This window comes from Chroicocephalus ridibundus, chromosome 20 (genome assembly GCF_963924245.1).
Source record: "Chroicocephalus ridibundus chromosome 20, bChrRid1.1, whole genome shotgun sequence".
NCBI lineage: Eukaryota > Metazoa > Chordata > Aves > Charadriiformes > Laridae > Chroicocephalus > Chroicocephalus ridibundus.
The window spans coordinates 5,570,103-5,586,201 of NC_086303.1; the positions used below are offsets into that span (position 1 = coordinate 5,570,103).

A 16,099-nucleotide genomic window follows, 5' to 3' on the forward strand; every position below is an offset into this window, starting at 1 on the left:
CCCGGCCATCAGCCGGTCCCCGTCCCGGCGAGGCCCCGCTCCCCGCCCCGCCCCGCCGCCACTGCGCAGGCGCGTCCCGGCGGGGGGCCGTTCCCCTGGCAACGGGCGGGCCGGTGGCGGGCGGCCGCAGGCGGAGCGGAGGAGCCCGGCCGCCCGCCGCGGCGGCAGCGCTGGACGGCGGAGCGGGGCCCGGCGGGGGATGGGGGCCGCCCCCCCCTGCCGCCGCCATGCTGCTGGGCAGGAAGCCGGAGGCGACCCTCGGTGCAGGTGAGGCGGCGGCCGCGGGGCCGGGCCGGGCGGGAGAGGGCTGAGGCGGCCGCCGGGCCCTCCGCGGGGAGCCCCGGCGGGGGTCCCGCGGCCTCGGGGAGGGCCGGGCCGGGATGGCCGGGGAGCCCCGGGGATCCCCCCTCAACCTGCGCCTCCCCCGGGTTATCCCCTTCGCAAAACCGCCGGGCCCCGGAGCGGGGTCGGTCGCCTTAAATATTGCCATTTTGGGTTCCTTAACAGCATTTGCCAACAGTTAGGGTGCGAACCGACACTGCCTTTTGGGGTTTTTTTTCCTTCCCCTTGCAGCGAATCTGCCAACTGTAATTCCCACATATCATTTTTATGGGATAAGCTACTTTAAAGGATAGTCCTATCAAGTATTTAAGTGTGGGCTCGTTTTCTGTTGTCGTTCCCAGTGAGGCTCGTTCGGGATTACCCTACTTAAGGGAAAATGGGGAGTATGCTGGTTAATGTTTTTGAAGGGTATATTTGCAGTGCAAAAGTTGATTTAAAAAAGAGAAGCTCTAAATCAAAAGTATTGCAAATAAAGATTTCTCAAGACCTTTGCGCTCTGTTGTGGTATTAAAATATAGTCATAGTTAAATTCTAAAGACCATTTAATAAACGAACAAGAACTGATGATCTTACAGATGAAAATGTGCAAAGTGAGATACGTTGCAGTATTTATCTCTGTCTGTATCAGTGTGAATTGTTGTGACTAACTGGATTGTGTATGGGACGTTTCCAGCCAGGTTTGGAGATGGATTATATGACTCCTATATGAGGATAGATCAGATTAGGTACCAAGAGTCTACAAATGAAGAACGCAGCCCCTCAGGACTTCCTTCTCTTGGAAGATCTAATGTGAGTATTTTAAAGTCGTCTGGGTCTTCGCGTTGTGTTGTGTGGCAGTGAGAACTATCAAGGAGTTGGATATCTCCCTATAGAGACTAAATTAAAAAAGTGAGATGTTGCAGCTTTGTAGTAGCTTATTAACATTATTGCTTTTATTAAGCATGAAAATGATGTGGTATTGTGTTCAATGTAAAACTTGGTAGGCAGCATCAGAAATCCTATCTTACTATCCTCAGCTCATGTTTTAATCAAGAAAGTTATTTTACAAAAGGCTGAAGCGTTCTCCCGTGTCACCTTGTATGTTGGTAAGTATGTAAATCCACGCATGCTTTGCTTTAACTCTTGCACCTTTGCATTTTGGTTTCCCCCATGAAAATTCTAAGAGATATGTACTTGGGAAGAACAGAAGGATCGGTGTGGGTTTGTGTGGCTGCCAAACATCTTACAAAAGTATCTTTCTCCTCTGAAAACTTTAGCCTTATCTGCCACTTCGTTGGCTAGCAAAATAGCTCTTTATGGACTGAAGGTGTTAACGTGCTTCTTCGTAAGTGCTGTGTTTCCTCAGCAGATGTGGAGTCATGAGATCTTTCCTTAAATTGATTGAACTGAGCAGTAGCAGTCATGTTTACAGTGATCTGACCTTTTAATGTTTTTAAATGTGTTTTGGCTCTTGTTGAATTCTGGCAGGAGCTCAAGCTTAAAAAAACACGCTCTGAAATGTGAAAACAGACATTTCACCGAGTGAGATGCATATGAAAATCGTCACCTTGTGGGGATTTCTTGTAACAGATATTAGCAATTAATTTGGTCTGCAGCTCGCTGAGCAAACTCAGTAGCATGGGTCTGTGTTTTCCCTTTTTTGCAATATTGAGGGAGAGCAGAAGGAATTTAGAGACTTGTTGAGTAGTGGAGTTTGAAGGTTTGAAGAGTAGTGGGTTGTTTGTTTGGTTTTGTTTTTTTTTTCAGGGACAAGGCAACTTTTAAACTGCCATGTTTAAGTTGTAGTATAACTTCAGTTGTTAAGTAGAATGGAACTATCCAGCTAAATACAAATATAACTATAAATATTTTGTTTTGCTGGTGTATCTTATTCTTCAACTGTATTTTGTCTGTCAAGCCTATTAGCTTCTTAAAGCGAGATTAAGGATTATAAAATGCCTAGTTTCGCCATGATGACACATCAAAAAATACAACCTTAGTGGTATCTTGTGAGGAGGAACTGAGATGAGGCATCCAAGGATGAAAATCATGGTGCTCAATTTTAATGGGAAAGTGTCTGGAATTAAGTGATACTTGGTTTCCTTCTTGCAGGATTTTCGTACTACCATGTAATGTTACATGAGAATTGAAGAGTTCTGATATCTGCAGCTGTCCATTCTTTTCATCTTGGCTGCAAGAGAACATAAATATCTCTGCTTACAGAACAGATGGGTTTCATTCAGTTTGCTTAATTCAGAAAATAACTGATGCACTTTTGTAAAACCAATTGTGTAGGAACTGGGTTAACTGCTTCCTTCTCAATTAAAATGAAGTTTTGTAAGTATGTGAAGATCTTCAGCAGGGTGCCACTGGTGTTGTCAGTCTCATTTCTTGGCTGCTAACAGCACTTTATCAATAAAACAAAACCTGTGCAGCCTGCGATTTGTAAAAGCAAGCTGTCGAAAGCAAGCTGATGTTACCCAGGAGTCAGCTGACTTTAGCGTAACTCTTCTGAGTTCAAGTTAGGATTCATCTATATTTGTGTCTCATTGTCACGTGGCAAATGAATTTGGTAGCCTTCTAAGAATGAAAGCTTAGTCCGTACTACTGGATGGCTATTGAGTTGGGTTTGAGATCCAAAGACATAGTTTCTTCATTAAGAAATAGTTCCAGGATAAATGGAATAATGAATTCCTTGTTTATTTAGGGATTCAAAGGTACAAAATGTTTGCTACAAACAGCAGCATTAGCTGAGTTGTTATGGCTCCTGAATAGAGAATATTTAGATTTAGCACTGTTTGCATGGCTTTCGCACTTTATCACGTTTCTACAGTTGATGACATTCAGACTGTTAACATCACTTTTTGGAAATCAAATACTTGAAAGAAATTGATGTCATAAGTCGCATTTCTGCAACACAGTAGCGTGTTCTGAGGTCTTGATGCATGATTTGCTCGCCCCAGCAGAGAATGCTGAGCTGCCGAGCCCTGCCAGTACAAACTGCCGCGACCACGTTCTGCATCAGGAGGTTGTGTCTGTTCTGAATCGCAGAGATAAAAAGCTGCTTCTGTTGTGCATACAATGGAAGCCCATGTAGGAGGAATATCGAGTTTTGATTGCAAAGGTGAAAATAAGACTTCTACTGTAGAAGGACAGGCTTGTTTTGTTTTGGTTTCACCCCCTCCTGCCCTCCCCTGGAAAACTTCAGAAAACAAACAAGCGTGAACCTTGTTCTGTGCTTATGTTCTCCGTTTATTTGTAAACTTACTGTTTGAGTCTGTTGGACTGAATAGTCTTTTAGCCAGTTCTGAAAATATGTCGTTCTTATCTCGGAGGTTCAGCCAGACTCCGAGAAAAAGGCGTTTATTCTTGGTTACCAGGGTTGGGCTTTGTTTTTGTGTTTAAGAGTTTCTGGAAAGGCGTGTCTCTTACAGTGCACTGTATTTTTGGGTTGATAGGACGCAGAGTAGTGGAACTTAGTAGGATATATCTAATGGCCTCTAGTCACCATTGATAAGGACTGACTTCTACAGGAAATGCCTGTTTTCTGGGGCTTGTGAGGAAGAGCTATCATTTCAAGGCAGCAGCAACAAACAGACTCTTAAGAGTCGTGTGTAGTTGTTTTTGGCCAGAGCATTCACTTCCCTTATTTACTGACTGTGCCGAGATGTTGGGATTGTGTGTAACTAAAAAGGAATTTGGTTTTATTGCTGTGGATCTGCAGGTTTATTTATATTTTTTTGTTTGATTCCTGTGTAGTTATTTTGGTTTTCAGGGATTTAGTTTGGCATGTGTCTCAAATCTTTATTTTTAGATTAAAGGGCAAAATGGAAAACAGATGTTGCTACTCTAGTCGTGGCTTCTGCAGTGTTGCACAGGATAAGACGACACCTCTCTGCTGTCTGTCGGCATGGAGCGTCAGTCAGTAGAAAAGGGGAATAACTGCTGCTGTAGTATGAAACTGAACTCCAGGGAGTTCAGCATATACTAAGCTGTAAAAATGACAAGCTTGAAAAATTTCTTTTCTCACCTTTTATGCGTTCCTTTCAGATGTAAATATTTTAACATATGGCAATAAGAGTCAGTGGTTATAGACTACTGATGACAAAGTTGGTGTAAGAGATATTCTCGATTACTCAAAGCTTCCAAGACTGTCTTAAGATAGTTGTGCAGCTATTGTGATTTCAGAGGGAGTTGTGGATATGATTATTTTTTTCCCCTTCAAAGAAAAAACATCAATTTTTTTTTTTTTTTAAAGTATGGTTTATCTTGTCTCGCTCTGTCATCCTTTCACTCCTGGTGCGGCTTGGTTGCACCAGCCTTATGTCACTTGCCGTCATTTCTTTGTCTTCCTTCGGCACGCTTGTATTCGCAGTATTCCTGACACTTCTCTGCTCATTCATGTTCTGTCGCATGTTTCAGACAGGTGCAGGTTGCATCTGTCCTTGGTTGTGTTTGCTGCACCCACGTTTAAAGCTAAACATAGCTGTTCCCCCGGCTGTTTGCTGACTACATGCATACTAGTAGGGATAGGTATTGTGTCCTTGTTTGAGCGTTTGACTATATAGGGTTTACCCTTTATGGACTTAAAAATACACCACATTTGTGCAAGTGCTTGTTTCAGTAAGTTGCATTTGTGTACCTTTCTGTAACCATGCTTGGAACTTGAGTTAGTTTAGGTCCAGCATTTTATATTTGTTCCTGATAGAAGTGCAAAACCTATTGATGTTACTGTTTTTGTTTTATGTGGTATTGATTTTATTTTTACCCTGTGCTTGAAAAGAGAAGAGTAAAGCTTGCTTTTCTTTTTCCCATATGTAGGTTTCTAGCAACAAACTTGCAATGAAGGATCACCCTCTGACTGGAAGTCAGGTCAAAGTGGAGCAATTATTTGAGGACTCTGGCAACAGAAGGAGTAGCACTCTTCAGTCTGCAGGCATCGCTGGTTCAGAAAGATCTCTTCCTTCCCTGACAAAAGATAAAAGCTTAGAGAGCATAAGCACTTCTAAAGGTGGTGGTAGTTCCTCAAAAGCTCATAAAGCCATTTCCCAAGCTCCAGAGCAAGCTGTCAAACAGTACAAACATCAGTTATCTGCTTATGAGCAGCAAGAGATACTTAGTTTTTCTGAAATTTACTTTGTGGGTCCGGCTGCAAAAAAGAGGCAAGGAGTGATCGGTGGTCCCAACAATGGGGGTTATGATGACGACCAAGGCAGCTACATTCACGTGCCCCATGACCATCTTGCTTACCGGTATGAAGTACTCAAAATCATTGGCAAGGGCAGTTTTGGACAAGTTGCTAAAGTCTATGATCACAAACTCCACCAACACTTAGCCTTAAAGATGGTTCGCAATGAAAAGAGATTCCATCGCCAAGCAGCAGAAGAAATCCGGATTCTGGAGCATCTGAAGAAGCAGGATAAAACGGGCAGTATGAATGTTATTCACATGCTGGAGAGCTTCACCTTTCGGAATCACATCTGTATGACCTTTGAACTCTTGAGTATGAACCTGTATGAGCTGATTAAAAGAAATAAGTTTCAGGGCTTCAGTATCCAACTGGTACGCAAGTTTGCTCACTCTATATTGCAGTGTTTGGATGCTCTGTACAGAAATAAAATCATACACTGTGACTTGAAGCCAGAAAATATCCTTCTAAAACAGCAAGGAAGGAGTGGAATCAAGGTTATAGATTTTGGGTCCAGCTGTTTTGAGCACCAAAGAGTCTACACGTATATTCAGTCTCGATTTTATCGGGCGCCAGAGGTAATTCTGGGAAGTCGCTATGGGATGCCCATAGACATGTGGAGTTTTGGCTGTATTCTGGTGGAACTATTGACTGGATACCCTCTTTTTCCTGGAGAGGATGAGGGAGACCAGCTGGCTTGTATGATGGAGCTTCTTGGGATGCCGCCTCAGAAGCTTTTGGATCAATCCAAGCGAGCCAAGAACTTCATCAACTCTAAGGGTCATCCTCGCTACTGCACTGTAACTACACACGCAGATGGAAGAGTGACCCTTAATGGGAGTCGATCCCGCCGGGGTAAAATACGAGGTGCTCCAGGGAACAAAGACTGGGTGACGGCGCTGAAAGGCTGCGACGATCCCTTGTTTATAGAGTTCTTAAAAGAGTGTCTCAGCTGGGATCCTTCCACACGCATGACTCCGGGTCAAGCTTTAAGGCACCCTTGGATTTGTAAACGAACGCCCAAACCACCCAGCACTGATAAAACCTCCAGTAAACGGATTTCTAGCTATACAAGTTCTTTCACAGGAATAGGTTCCAAGTTGCCTCCTGTAGTTGGAGTAGCCAACAAGCTGAGGGCTAATTTAACATCCGACTCCAATGGCAGCATACCTCTATGTACTGTGCTACCCAAACTGGTCAGCTAATAGAGAATAACGTATTTCCAGAAGGCATACCTTGTATTTTAATTGTTTGTTAATAATGTGTAAGGAAGTTAAATGCAGAGGTTTTTAATGGATTTACTTTTTATTAGAGGCTAAATCTTGAATATAAAAATTTCAGTCAAAATGTACACATTTAAAGGGCTAACTTTTATCCAATTGTTTCACTCACAATGTGGTGCATATTACATTACCGGGTAGGGCAGCTCAGCTGTTGAGTAACATGACAGTTTGGCAGACGTGCTATTTAATACTGCTGTTTTAGAAATCAAACTATTTCTTATCAGGACGGTTTAACAGATTCTTTTGCTTAAGACAGCAAGGGAAATTGATTTAAAATACGTATTTTCAGTTAATCTCCAACTGAACGCTTTTTATTCTGGGGAGAGTTTTTACATCTATTGTCAAAAGCACAAATGTGTTAATGTAACGCATTAGGAACTTACTTCCAAATTGCTAACTTATGTTTGAAGAATTTTATTTCTCTGCACCGCTTTTCCCTTATCTATCCTGGCTGAGATTTTTAAAAATACCATGGGATGTAGACACCAAAGGAATTTGGTGTTGAAATTTTATCGTCTGAATTTCTTTTTCTTTTTTTCCAAAGGAGCGTAGAAATGCTGTGGAACACAGGTTATATCTAAATAAAACTACCAACTTCTGTACACTTGCTATTTCCCTTAAAAGTCTATGGAAAGCTGGTGGGGGAATTTGAGATCAGGATGGGCCCATTGCAAGTGTGGGCCAGTTTTTTCAGGGCTAATGAGTCAAGTATGTCTTTCTTTGGAGTTCAAATTTAAGTCTTAAGGCCCAGGACTGTAACTAGAAAATAGAGGGGGGCGCACGCACATGCCTAATAATTGGAAGTATGTCCTAAAATCCAAGCATAATCTGTGAAATATCAGGGAAGACATGAGGTGCAAAAACTGGTGGATCCAAATCAAATTTCGTTATGGGAAGAATTGCTTTATTTCTAATGGAATTCCTTCAGGTCTTTGTGAGAGAGATGCCTACGTTTTCTCATTCTTAAACTGTATGAGTTTGTATTTCCTCTTCCTTTATCTTCCAAGAACATGAAAAGGTGGAATGACCTGTAGTGACAACAGCACAACTCGTTCGGGTTGTTACTGCTTGCAGCCACATGGCCCGCGTCCATTTACAAAAACATCTGATCTCTTGCCAGGTGGCTGAACACAATTTTAAATACAATTTAGACCTTTTATGAACAGAAGGTTTTAAATTTAATGAGTTTCTCTGTAGCAGGTTTTTAATGTTAAAACAAGGAGACTCTCAGTATACAAACAAAGGAATTATCAGGGTGCTTTTAAAGATAAGGTGAGCACATGTTGAATTGAAGACCCTCCCTCTGAGAAGATGGGGCTGCGTTTTCTCTGCTCCGTTTAATTACAGCACTGGTGAAATGCTGGGTGGAAGCCTGTATAAACAAAAAAAGTCAAAAAGACAGAGCCAAAGCTCCAAACTTTCCAGGACTGTTGTTTAAACTGAGGTTCTCGTGTATGTAGCTTTTCTGAGTTCTTTCGTTTTACAAGTGTAAATCCAATAAGCTTAGTAATAATATTAAAATAACAGTCTAGCCTTTATCTGTGCAGCTACAAGTGACACCAGTGTGTATGGTGTGGTCATGGTTCACTTAATGCATGGCTGGTATTTTTTATTTGGCTTGGCTGGGTGAGGTTTTATTTGGATGGAGTCAGGGAAGTGGATTTAAGGGGGAAGCGGCAGAAGATACACCGATTTTAGTAGAATTTCTAATAGATGCAGCACGTTTTCAGAAGCCAGGAACATTCTTCTTCCTCCTCTGGCCTTTATGCATTTTTTTACAAAATGTACCTGGTGAGTGAGGAGAAAGGAGCAATAGCTTGTTAGGGAAGATGCATAGAAAAGCACTTTCTATAGAGACTGTAAAGTGATGGTAGTGCCTGGAGCCTGGCAGAAGACAGTGGAGCGCTGGCGCGCTAGGAGCTGTACAAACAGCTCTGCTCTTAGGAACACAGAGCAGTGTCTTGGTTCTAACCCATTTTCATCTATGAAATACCAAATGTAGAATAATCGTTCTGTGACTCCTGGGAGCTGGTTACCATGAGGTAACTGGTGATGTAACAGCCCCTGGTGCACACACAGTCATCTCACTCCAGGCTGGTGCTGTAAAGCTGCAGGTGGAGTAATTAGCTGGCAAGAACATTGCTTTTTATCTAGAAAAAGGGTTCAGCATGCCCTGACTGCACAAGTGCCCGTTGTGAGTTGTGTATGTGTAAGACTGGATCTTGCTTAACTTGGGACTACTATATTTTAAAATCAAGTGCATAGTTAACTGTCTTCCTAATTTGGGGCTCTCGTCTATATAGCCATAGTAGGTGAGAAGGAAAGGAAGCAGCCTCAGAAGGTTTTTGCTGTATTGAAAAGGACTTCATAACCCAGGGAGTGCAGCTGAGAATATCTTGGTCTTGAATGTTTGCTTCCAGTGAACAGTGTGACGCAGTATTCCCAAACTGAGAGACGTCCAGGTGAGCTAATAAATCTCCCGAGGGAGAGAGAGCTGAGGAATTGTCCCTGCAAACGCTTGTTGAGTTCCCTGTGAATTGGCGCAGGGGATGCCCGCAGCCGCGCGTGGGGGGCTGGAGCACGGGCTGCGTCCTCGGACGGCGTCAGTCGTAACGGGACGGTGACAGTCGCTCTTTCACTGAGATGCAGTTGCGTCACGGATTCACACTTTGTTTTTTGGAAAGCTAAACACCAGTGAGGTCTGAAATCACCAGAAGTCCATCACTTTCATTAGTTGGGATACTGGTTAGAATGTTAAAAGTCGTCTCAAACTAACCTTGTCTAAATAGATTATCAGAACAGCTTTTGTGTTTGTGGTAACGCTTTGCTTTGCAAGTTTGTTAATCTGCCAGCACTGGTGATGTTCCGCTGGAACTTCAGTCACGTTCTCGGAAGTTGGCACAAAACAAATGCAGATTGCTTGGGTTTACAGCAAAACAGGCATCGCGTTTATAAAACTCACCCAAAGTTGTTTAAAAACGTTCCTTGCAACGTTCCCTCTGTTTTACTACACTGTTAGTCTCTGTATTGTAAATAACACGCTCTGTTTATCGTCTGCATTTTTAGGTGTTTGGTTTAGCGATATTTTTCTGTAAACGAATGACAAGGCCTGAGCGTGACAGCTGACAGATACACATCGCTTTTACACTGGGGTCCGAATATCATCTGCCTGCCTGAGTTGCAAAGAGAAACTTGTTTTTATTTGGACCCAGTGGGACGGTGAGTGATTCTTCTTCACAGCGGAACGTGGTGCCACCCAGGCTGCCTTTAGATCTTGACAGGTTTGACCTTACTAACGCCAACTGCTGCTCGTGACGCCTGTTTCACAGCAGCGACCTGATTTTAGAGATCTACCAGGTACAACAGATACTCTTCACTGGAGTGTTTTACCCTTCCCACCCAGCTTGAATAGGAGCTCAGCTGTCTGGTGACCTGAGAACCCAGAACAGACTGACTGGAAGGCTTTAAGGTGACTTTTGTGGAAGAGTGGCTGTGTTGCTCAATCTGAAATTGTTTACAACCGTTGTGACCCGTTAGGACTTTCATGCAGTTGGAAACCTTTTAAGCAGCTATTTATCAGTAGCAGTTCTTTGCCATGGTCATCCTCTTTAAAACTACCTCCGAAATAAACCTCGGGTCCTTTTTAAAGGGATATTCACTGCAGACTACGGCTCTCCTTTTTTTTTTTTCCTTGTTTAATTCTAAACAAGCATTGGCCGTGAAACGTATACATGATGATCTCAGCAATGTCTTGCTAATCCTGGCCATAGAAGCAAAAAGGCTGATTCCGCACCCAGAGATCTCTGCTGAAATGATTGATACAAATCCCCTGCCTGCCAAAGTGTAATGCTGTTGGGGAAACGGAGAGCCAAAATCCTATGGAAAGATCTGCGGAACTTCTCTGCAGTTCCCAGCTGAGATTCAAAACAAACTGCGCTGAAAGTCTTGTTCTCAATGAAAAAACCTGCAGCTTTGGCATGTGCTTGTCGAGCACTCGGAGCTGTGGGTACCTGGCAGCTTTGAAAATTGGACATCATGCTTTTATACTTAGTGCTTATCATGGATACCACTTGATTATTTTTTTTTTTTAATATTAATTTGATAAGGGTTTGGGGAAATGTATGCGCTTCATACTTCCCATAGAAGGGCCACTATGTGTTCTAAAACTCCACTGATATCGTAGCGTTATTTAACTCCCGCTGTAACATGTGAAATCCTGGGGGGTGAGAGCAGTCTTGGGTAGGTGAACGTTGTCCCTGTGCTTGGAAGGTGACTTTAATCCAAACGCGGTTCTTGCGGCCGGGCTAAACGGGTGGGTGAAGTCCCTGCTGCGGAAAGGACCAGCCCTGTTCCCTACACACAGCACTGTGCCTTATTATTTTACCAGCCTACATCTGTCTCGGTGCAATCAAATTACTCTTCAGGGTTTCTTACACATCGCAGATGTTCCTACTCAATGTCAGTGTCGAAAGAATGTACAGGTTAGCCTTTTTATTATAAATATTGTGATGAGGTGTACTACGGTGGAGAATGTAGAAGACATTTAAGGTGCATGTGAATATAACTCTGTGAAGGAACGCTTTGGAAATAAGTCAGTCTCAAACGATGTATCTAAATGTAATGAACAGATATTTCCTAAAGTTGTATTTCGGTTCATTTTTAAAAGAAAATAAATACATAATTTTCTTTAGCAACAGACTGTGCAAATTCCTAAAAGAAGTACTTGATTTAAAAAAAAAAAAAAAAAAAGGGGAAAAAAAAGTATGAATTATTTCCAGATGGTGTAACGTACCTTGCATTGCCAGACACTGCCTTCTGTGGCATCTGACTAGAGAGGAGTAGAAAATCTTCAGGCTTTATGTGGATAGGTGATTTCAGCGGGTCTCTGCTAAACGTGATGGATGCTCTGATCTGACAAATGTTCCTCTCGTTAACGGTGCTGTAATTAGAACATAGCGAAGTTTTGCCGTGACATTCTTCAGTTGTCACTTTCTTATTCAGCCACTAGAGATCTTTTTAAAGCCCAGAATCCTGCTTATCCCTAGGCTGAAAGGAGAAATCCAGTAATAGCCACTTAAGGAAGATTTGCTTTTATTAGAAACCTATAAATGGGTAACCTACTGTACACAAGTGGATCTTGGAATAGTTGGAAGATGAAACCACGTGGCAATAACAAGGTCTCTAGCTGTGACCTACGTGATTAAACGACGCATGTGACATGCGGAAAGTTTGCAGATAACACCGAGTGCATTTTTTCCTTCCTTCTTTTAATATGGGTGAATGACAAAGGTTTGATTGAAAAACGTTTACGGTCTGAGAACAGTAAGAAAACACGTACATGCAGAGATTTACGTGTTCTTTGAATGTCTATGGTGTATGTGTATACGGACGCGTAACTACGTAGCCTGCAGGCACAGTGCGCCGGTACTGATTGTCATGGGACAGTCTCTGGGTGAGGATTTTGTACGCCCAAGTGGCATTTTCCCGGGCGCAGCACCTCATTTGAAAAAAATACAGGCTTATTTTGCCATGCTGTGATGCTTGTGGATGTAAATGACGAGGTTCTGTGTCACCAGTTGTGCCGTTCGGAGCTGCAGGGTGTGTAACGTGAGGGGCTGCTTAACGCCAGCTAAGGAAGGGGGGGTTGGGTACTAAAGCTGTGTCACATCGTCCCGCCTGTCCCAGTTGTGCCCAGGGATGTCAATATAAAATCTGCGTCTCCCCAGAGAGTCAGCCTGTGGGGCAGAAGCCTGGAGTCTGGCCCGTTGATGCTCACATGGTATATTGCAGCCATTATTAATTATTTCCATACGTTAATTAATGTGGTTTCTTGAAGGAAAAATTAATCAGGAGGTTCTCGAATCATTTTGACAGGCAGAAGAGGCAGAGATTTGCTCGCGTTTAGCAATATTCCTTCTGGTTCACTGGGTTTAACTTTCCAGCCTTTGCACGGTAAGCGGGCGATGCCGCTCCACGTAGCAGGGTCGTGTAGCACAAAGTGCTTCAAAAAGCAGCGGAGTTGTTTAAAAAGCGAGTTGTTGCTTAGCACAGATTTGTCCAGCTTAATTTCTGCCTACTGATACTTTAAAGACCCAGGCTGAGGGCTTTTTTTTTTTTTTTTTTTTTTTTTTAAGCTGCCTATCTAATTTAAATTTGTAAGCCCAGACTTTCCAATGGCGGCTAAATGCTTTGGAGCTTCAGGTGTGGGTCTTCTCCTTGATGTTTAAAGGGACCTGATTTTTCTGAAAATAAGCGCCAGGAATTTCCTAGGGCCATTCCGAAGGGCCTTAAAATTACCAGACTGAAAAGTTTGGATGTATTTTCTAGCAACAGCAGTGGTATAAAAGCCTAAGGGTGCCTGGGCTGGATGATGCCACTCTCCCTTCCAGAGCAGAGCTGCCCTTGTCCCTGCCGTGTCCACAGCGGCTCTTGGGCTAAATCTGCTGAGAGTCCCTATGCCCGCCCGGCCGGAACGACGGGGAAGGATGTTTGTCACCTTTCTCTGGAAGAGGTGAGGCTGCGGTGTGTCCAGCGACAGGAGCCTGTTGGAGCTACTTGCCTGGTCTGAGCTCCATCTCCTGCTTGCGTTGCCCACGATGAATTGCCCAGGAGGCTCTTTGGGTGGCCCGCGAGTCACCTGGCTGCTGGAAGGGACGGTATCAATGAGACACCCTGGATGCGGAATCTTTCGGAGCTCTGATTTCCATTCTTACAGACACACACGCTGTTCTTAGGGGCGTGGGGCAGCGTGTGACTCAAGGTTTTGTGGACCAAAGAGGTGAATTTTGCCCATAATTAGGTTTTCTTTAAGCATCAGCTAGCGAGCTAGTGCTAGTCTTTGTGTGATTCATCTAATCCTTTTTATAAACTAAGTTCTTTGCTGCCCAGACGATGAATGGATGGTAGACAGCGTTGGGTTTGTTTTCTTTCCTCTTGTCAAATTAGCCGAACAGCCTTTACAAACGCTTTTTGGGACGGCCATGTGCACAGGTGCCCAGAAACGTCTCTCCTCTGGAGGTTGTTGTCTTCTCCTCATGGGAATGCACGTCCTTTGATTGAAGCACATACGATGTATGCGAAATGTTTTTCCGTGGTACCACCTCTGTCTCGCCCCAGAGTTTATGCAGACGTAATAAACGTGTGGGGACGTTCCTGGTGCAGCGGCAGACGGCTGTGAAACCTCAACTGCTGTCCTTCGTCTCAGTGGTCCGGCCCGAACCACCACAGTGTATATGGAGTCGAAGGGGGTTTTGGGGTCTGGCTCTCGGCTCCGGTGGGGAGATGGGGCCGTCGGCAGGAGCACGACGCAGCATCTCGCTCGCCGCGGGGTGTGAATGAACTGTCATTTCTTTGCGTTCCTCCTGCGGGCTCGGAAACGCTGATGCTCGGCTTCGCAAGCGGAGGAGAGGTGTATGGGAGAGAATTGTTTTCCTGGGCGAGGGGGTTGTAGGGAGGAAGGCAGAGACCGTGATTATAATAATTAAGTGTAATTAAGCATAGCTGAGAGTGGATTGAAAGAAATAAAGCGCATGCCTGATTAGCCCACGGAATTTACTGTTGGAGGCTGCCGTAGAGACCAGTGACATTGTTTTTAAAACAGGTTGGATTTAATACGAAGTTCTTCACAATTTTAATTGTGTGGTGGGAATAGCTCGGATGCGCTGCGTTCCAGCAGGTGCTGCTGAGCAAGGGGGGCTCCAGGCGAGGAATAATGGGGCCAGTTCTTGCCCTGGGGCGGTTCTGGCTGCGGGGAGGCTGCTGTGGGCACACGACCCTGGAAATGCAAGGAGTTATAACCAAGAGGGAGGTGGGAGAGAGGAGCGTTGGTGGCTTTCAAGGGCTGTGGAGTGGGCAGCCAGGTGGAAGAAGATCTTGCAGGGGAGGAAAAAGAATTGGAAAAATGGGATTTGCACCCTGCTACATTCAACAGGAGCCTCCGCAGCTGGTGCTGCTCACCCTGGCGTGGGCAAAGGATGAGGAGGAGAGGACAAAAGAGGTACTTTCCTCAGTACTGTCACAGGTCTGACCGATAACGCCCTGCACGGCCTGGACCTGCCGAGCCCGCGTGCCCGCGGTCTGTCGGCCGCTGCCTCAACGCTGGGTGACAGCAGCGCCAAAAACGTTAATGATAGAAGCTGCCCGTCTCTCCAGCAGGTGTTGATGATGGATGGCATAAATGAAATTGTATTTGAGGTGCGGGCAGCCAGCTGTAAAGTCATCAAACAGGAAAGGTCACGCAAGTGATTTACACCAGACGTTCTCCGCTCTCAGAGCCCTAAGCACGGAATAAATGCATGCCGGCGAGCAGAGAGGGTTATTTTTTTGTCTGAGGCTGAAGCTCTGAGACATGAGCTGTATATCCCCTGTATATCCCCTTCACAATCCCCCTCGTTGCTGGTGCCCTGTGCAGAGCTCGGGGAGTAACAAGCCTTTGGCAGAGTTTGCTCTTGACGCTGCCGGCTCCTGTCTGAGACGGGATGGAAGGGGCTGGGGACGGGCACCCCCCGGGGCTCCTCCAGCTCCTCACCCGCTGCCTCCAGGCTTGGCCTTCTGAAGATGCCCGAAGAAATGCGCTGCCCACCTTTTGCTCCGTGCCGATAGGATTTAGGCGCTTAATTTCTTCTTTAGATGTAGATAAACATGGAAACAACGGCGGTGGTTTCCACCTCTTTGCTGGAGGTGCCCCGCAGCACCGCGCACACCCCGCACGGGACCCTGGGCATTGGGAGAGGGTAACTGCATTTTCCAACAATTTCTAGATATTTACACCCTGGTGATCTTCAAAAATGCCTCTTTAACCTGGCCAGTCCCAGGGACACAGTGGGGGCCGGGCCGGGGATGCTGGCAGTGCCAGCCGCGGCTCCCGCTGCTCCCTGGATTGCCGGGGAAGGTGGGGGGGGGGGGGGGGTGAGCATAGGGAAGCCGCTGGTTATTTTGGGAGGTGCAAGAGGGGAGCAAACAGCCCGGCTTTCATTCTCTAGCCAGCTGGTGCTGATTCAGGATGTTTTTGCAGCGACAATTGCGTGGAGCTGAGCCACCCGGCGCTTGGTTACGCGTCCCGGCCGCGGCTACGTGTGCAGCAGCGTCTCACCTCCCACCGCCTCTTGTTTCTCACTGCCTGGGACACTGGGGGTGCTTTTAGGAGAAGCAATAAGATGGCAGGAGAGTAAGAGCAAGCCAAGACCTCTAAGCTGGATTCTCTTCTTTATTTCCCTAGTCCAGTGGGATCACATGCTTCTGCTATAACTATTTCCAGACCCCTCTTCAGCACTTGCAGGACTAAGCGCGATCCTTTGACACACCCCCA

At 45.1% G+C, this 16,099-nt stretch overlaps 1 protein-coding gene across 3 annotated transcripts; it reads left to right on the top strand.

Annotated features, from left to right (window-relative positions):
• Positions 1-88: 88 nt before the first annotated feature.
• Positions 89-7,391, top strand: DYRK3 (dual specificity tyrosine phosphorylation regulated kinase 3). Of its 3 annotated transcripts, XM_063356539.1 has the most exons (4): positions 130-267; positions 1,016-1,131; positions 1,394-1,427; positions 5,143-7,391. In XM_063356539.1, exons 2-4 carry the CDS (start codon positions 1,085-1,087, stop codon positions 6,712-6,714), a joined length of 1,653 nt encoding a protein of 550 aa, XP_063212609.1. In that variant the 5' UTR covers positions 130-267; positions 1,016-1,084; the 3' UTR covers positions 6,715-7,391. The 3 variants fall into 3 exon arrangements, with proteins under 3 accessions (XP_063212608.1, XP_063212609.1, XP_063212610.1); XM_063356538.1 differs by lacking the exon at positions 1,394-1,427 and having other exon boundaries at positions 89-267; XM_063356540.1 differs by lacking the exon at positions 1,394-1,427 and having other exon boundaries at positions 200-267; positions 1,020-1,131.
• Positions 7,392-16,099: the final 8,708 nt, after the last annotated feature.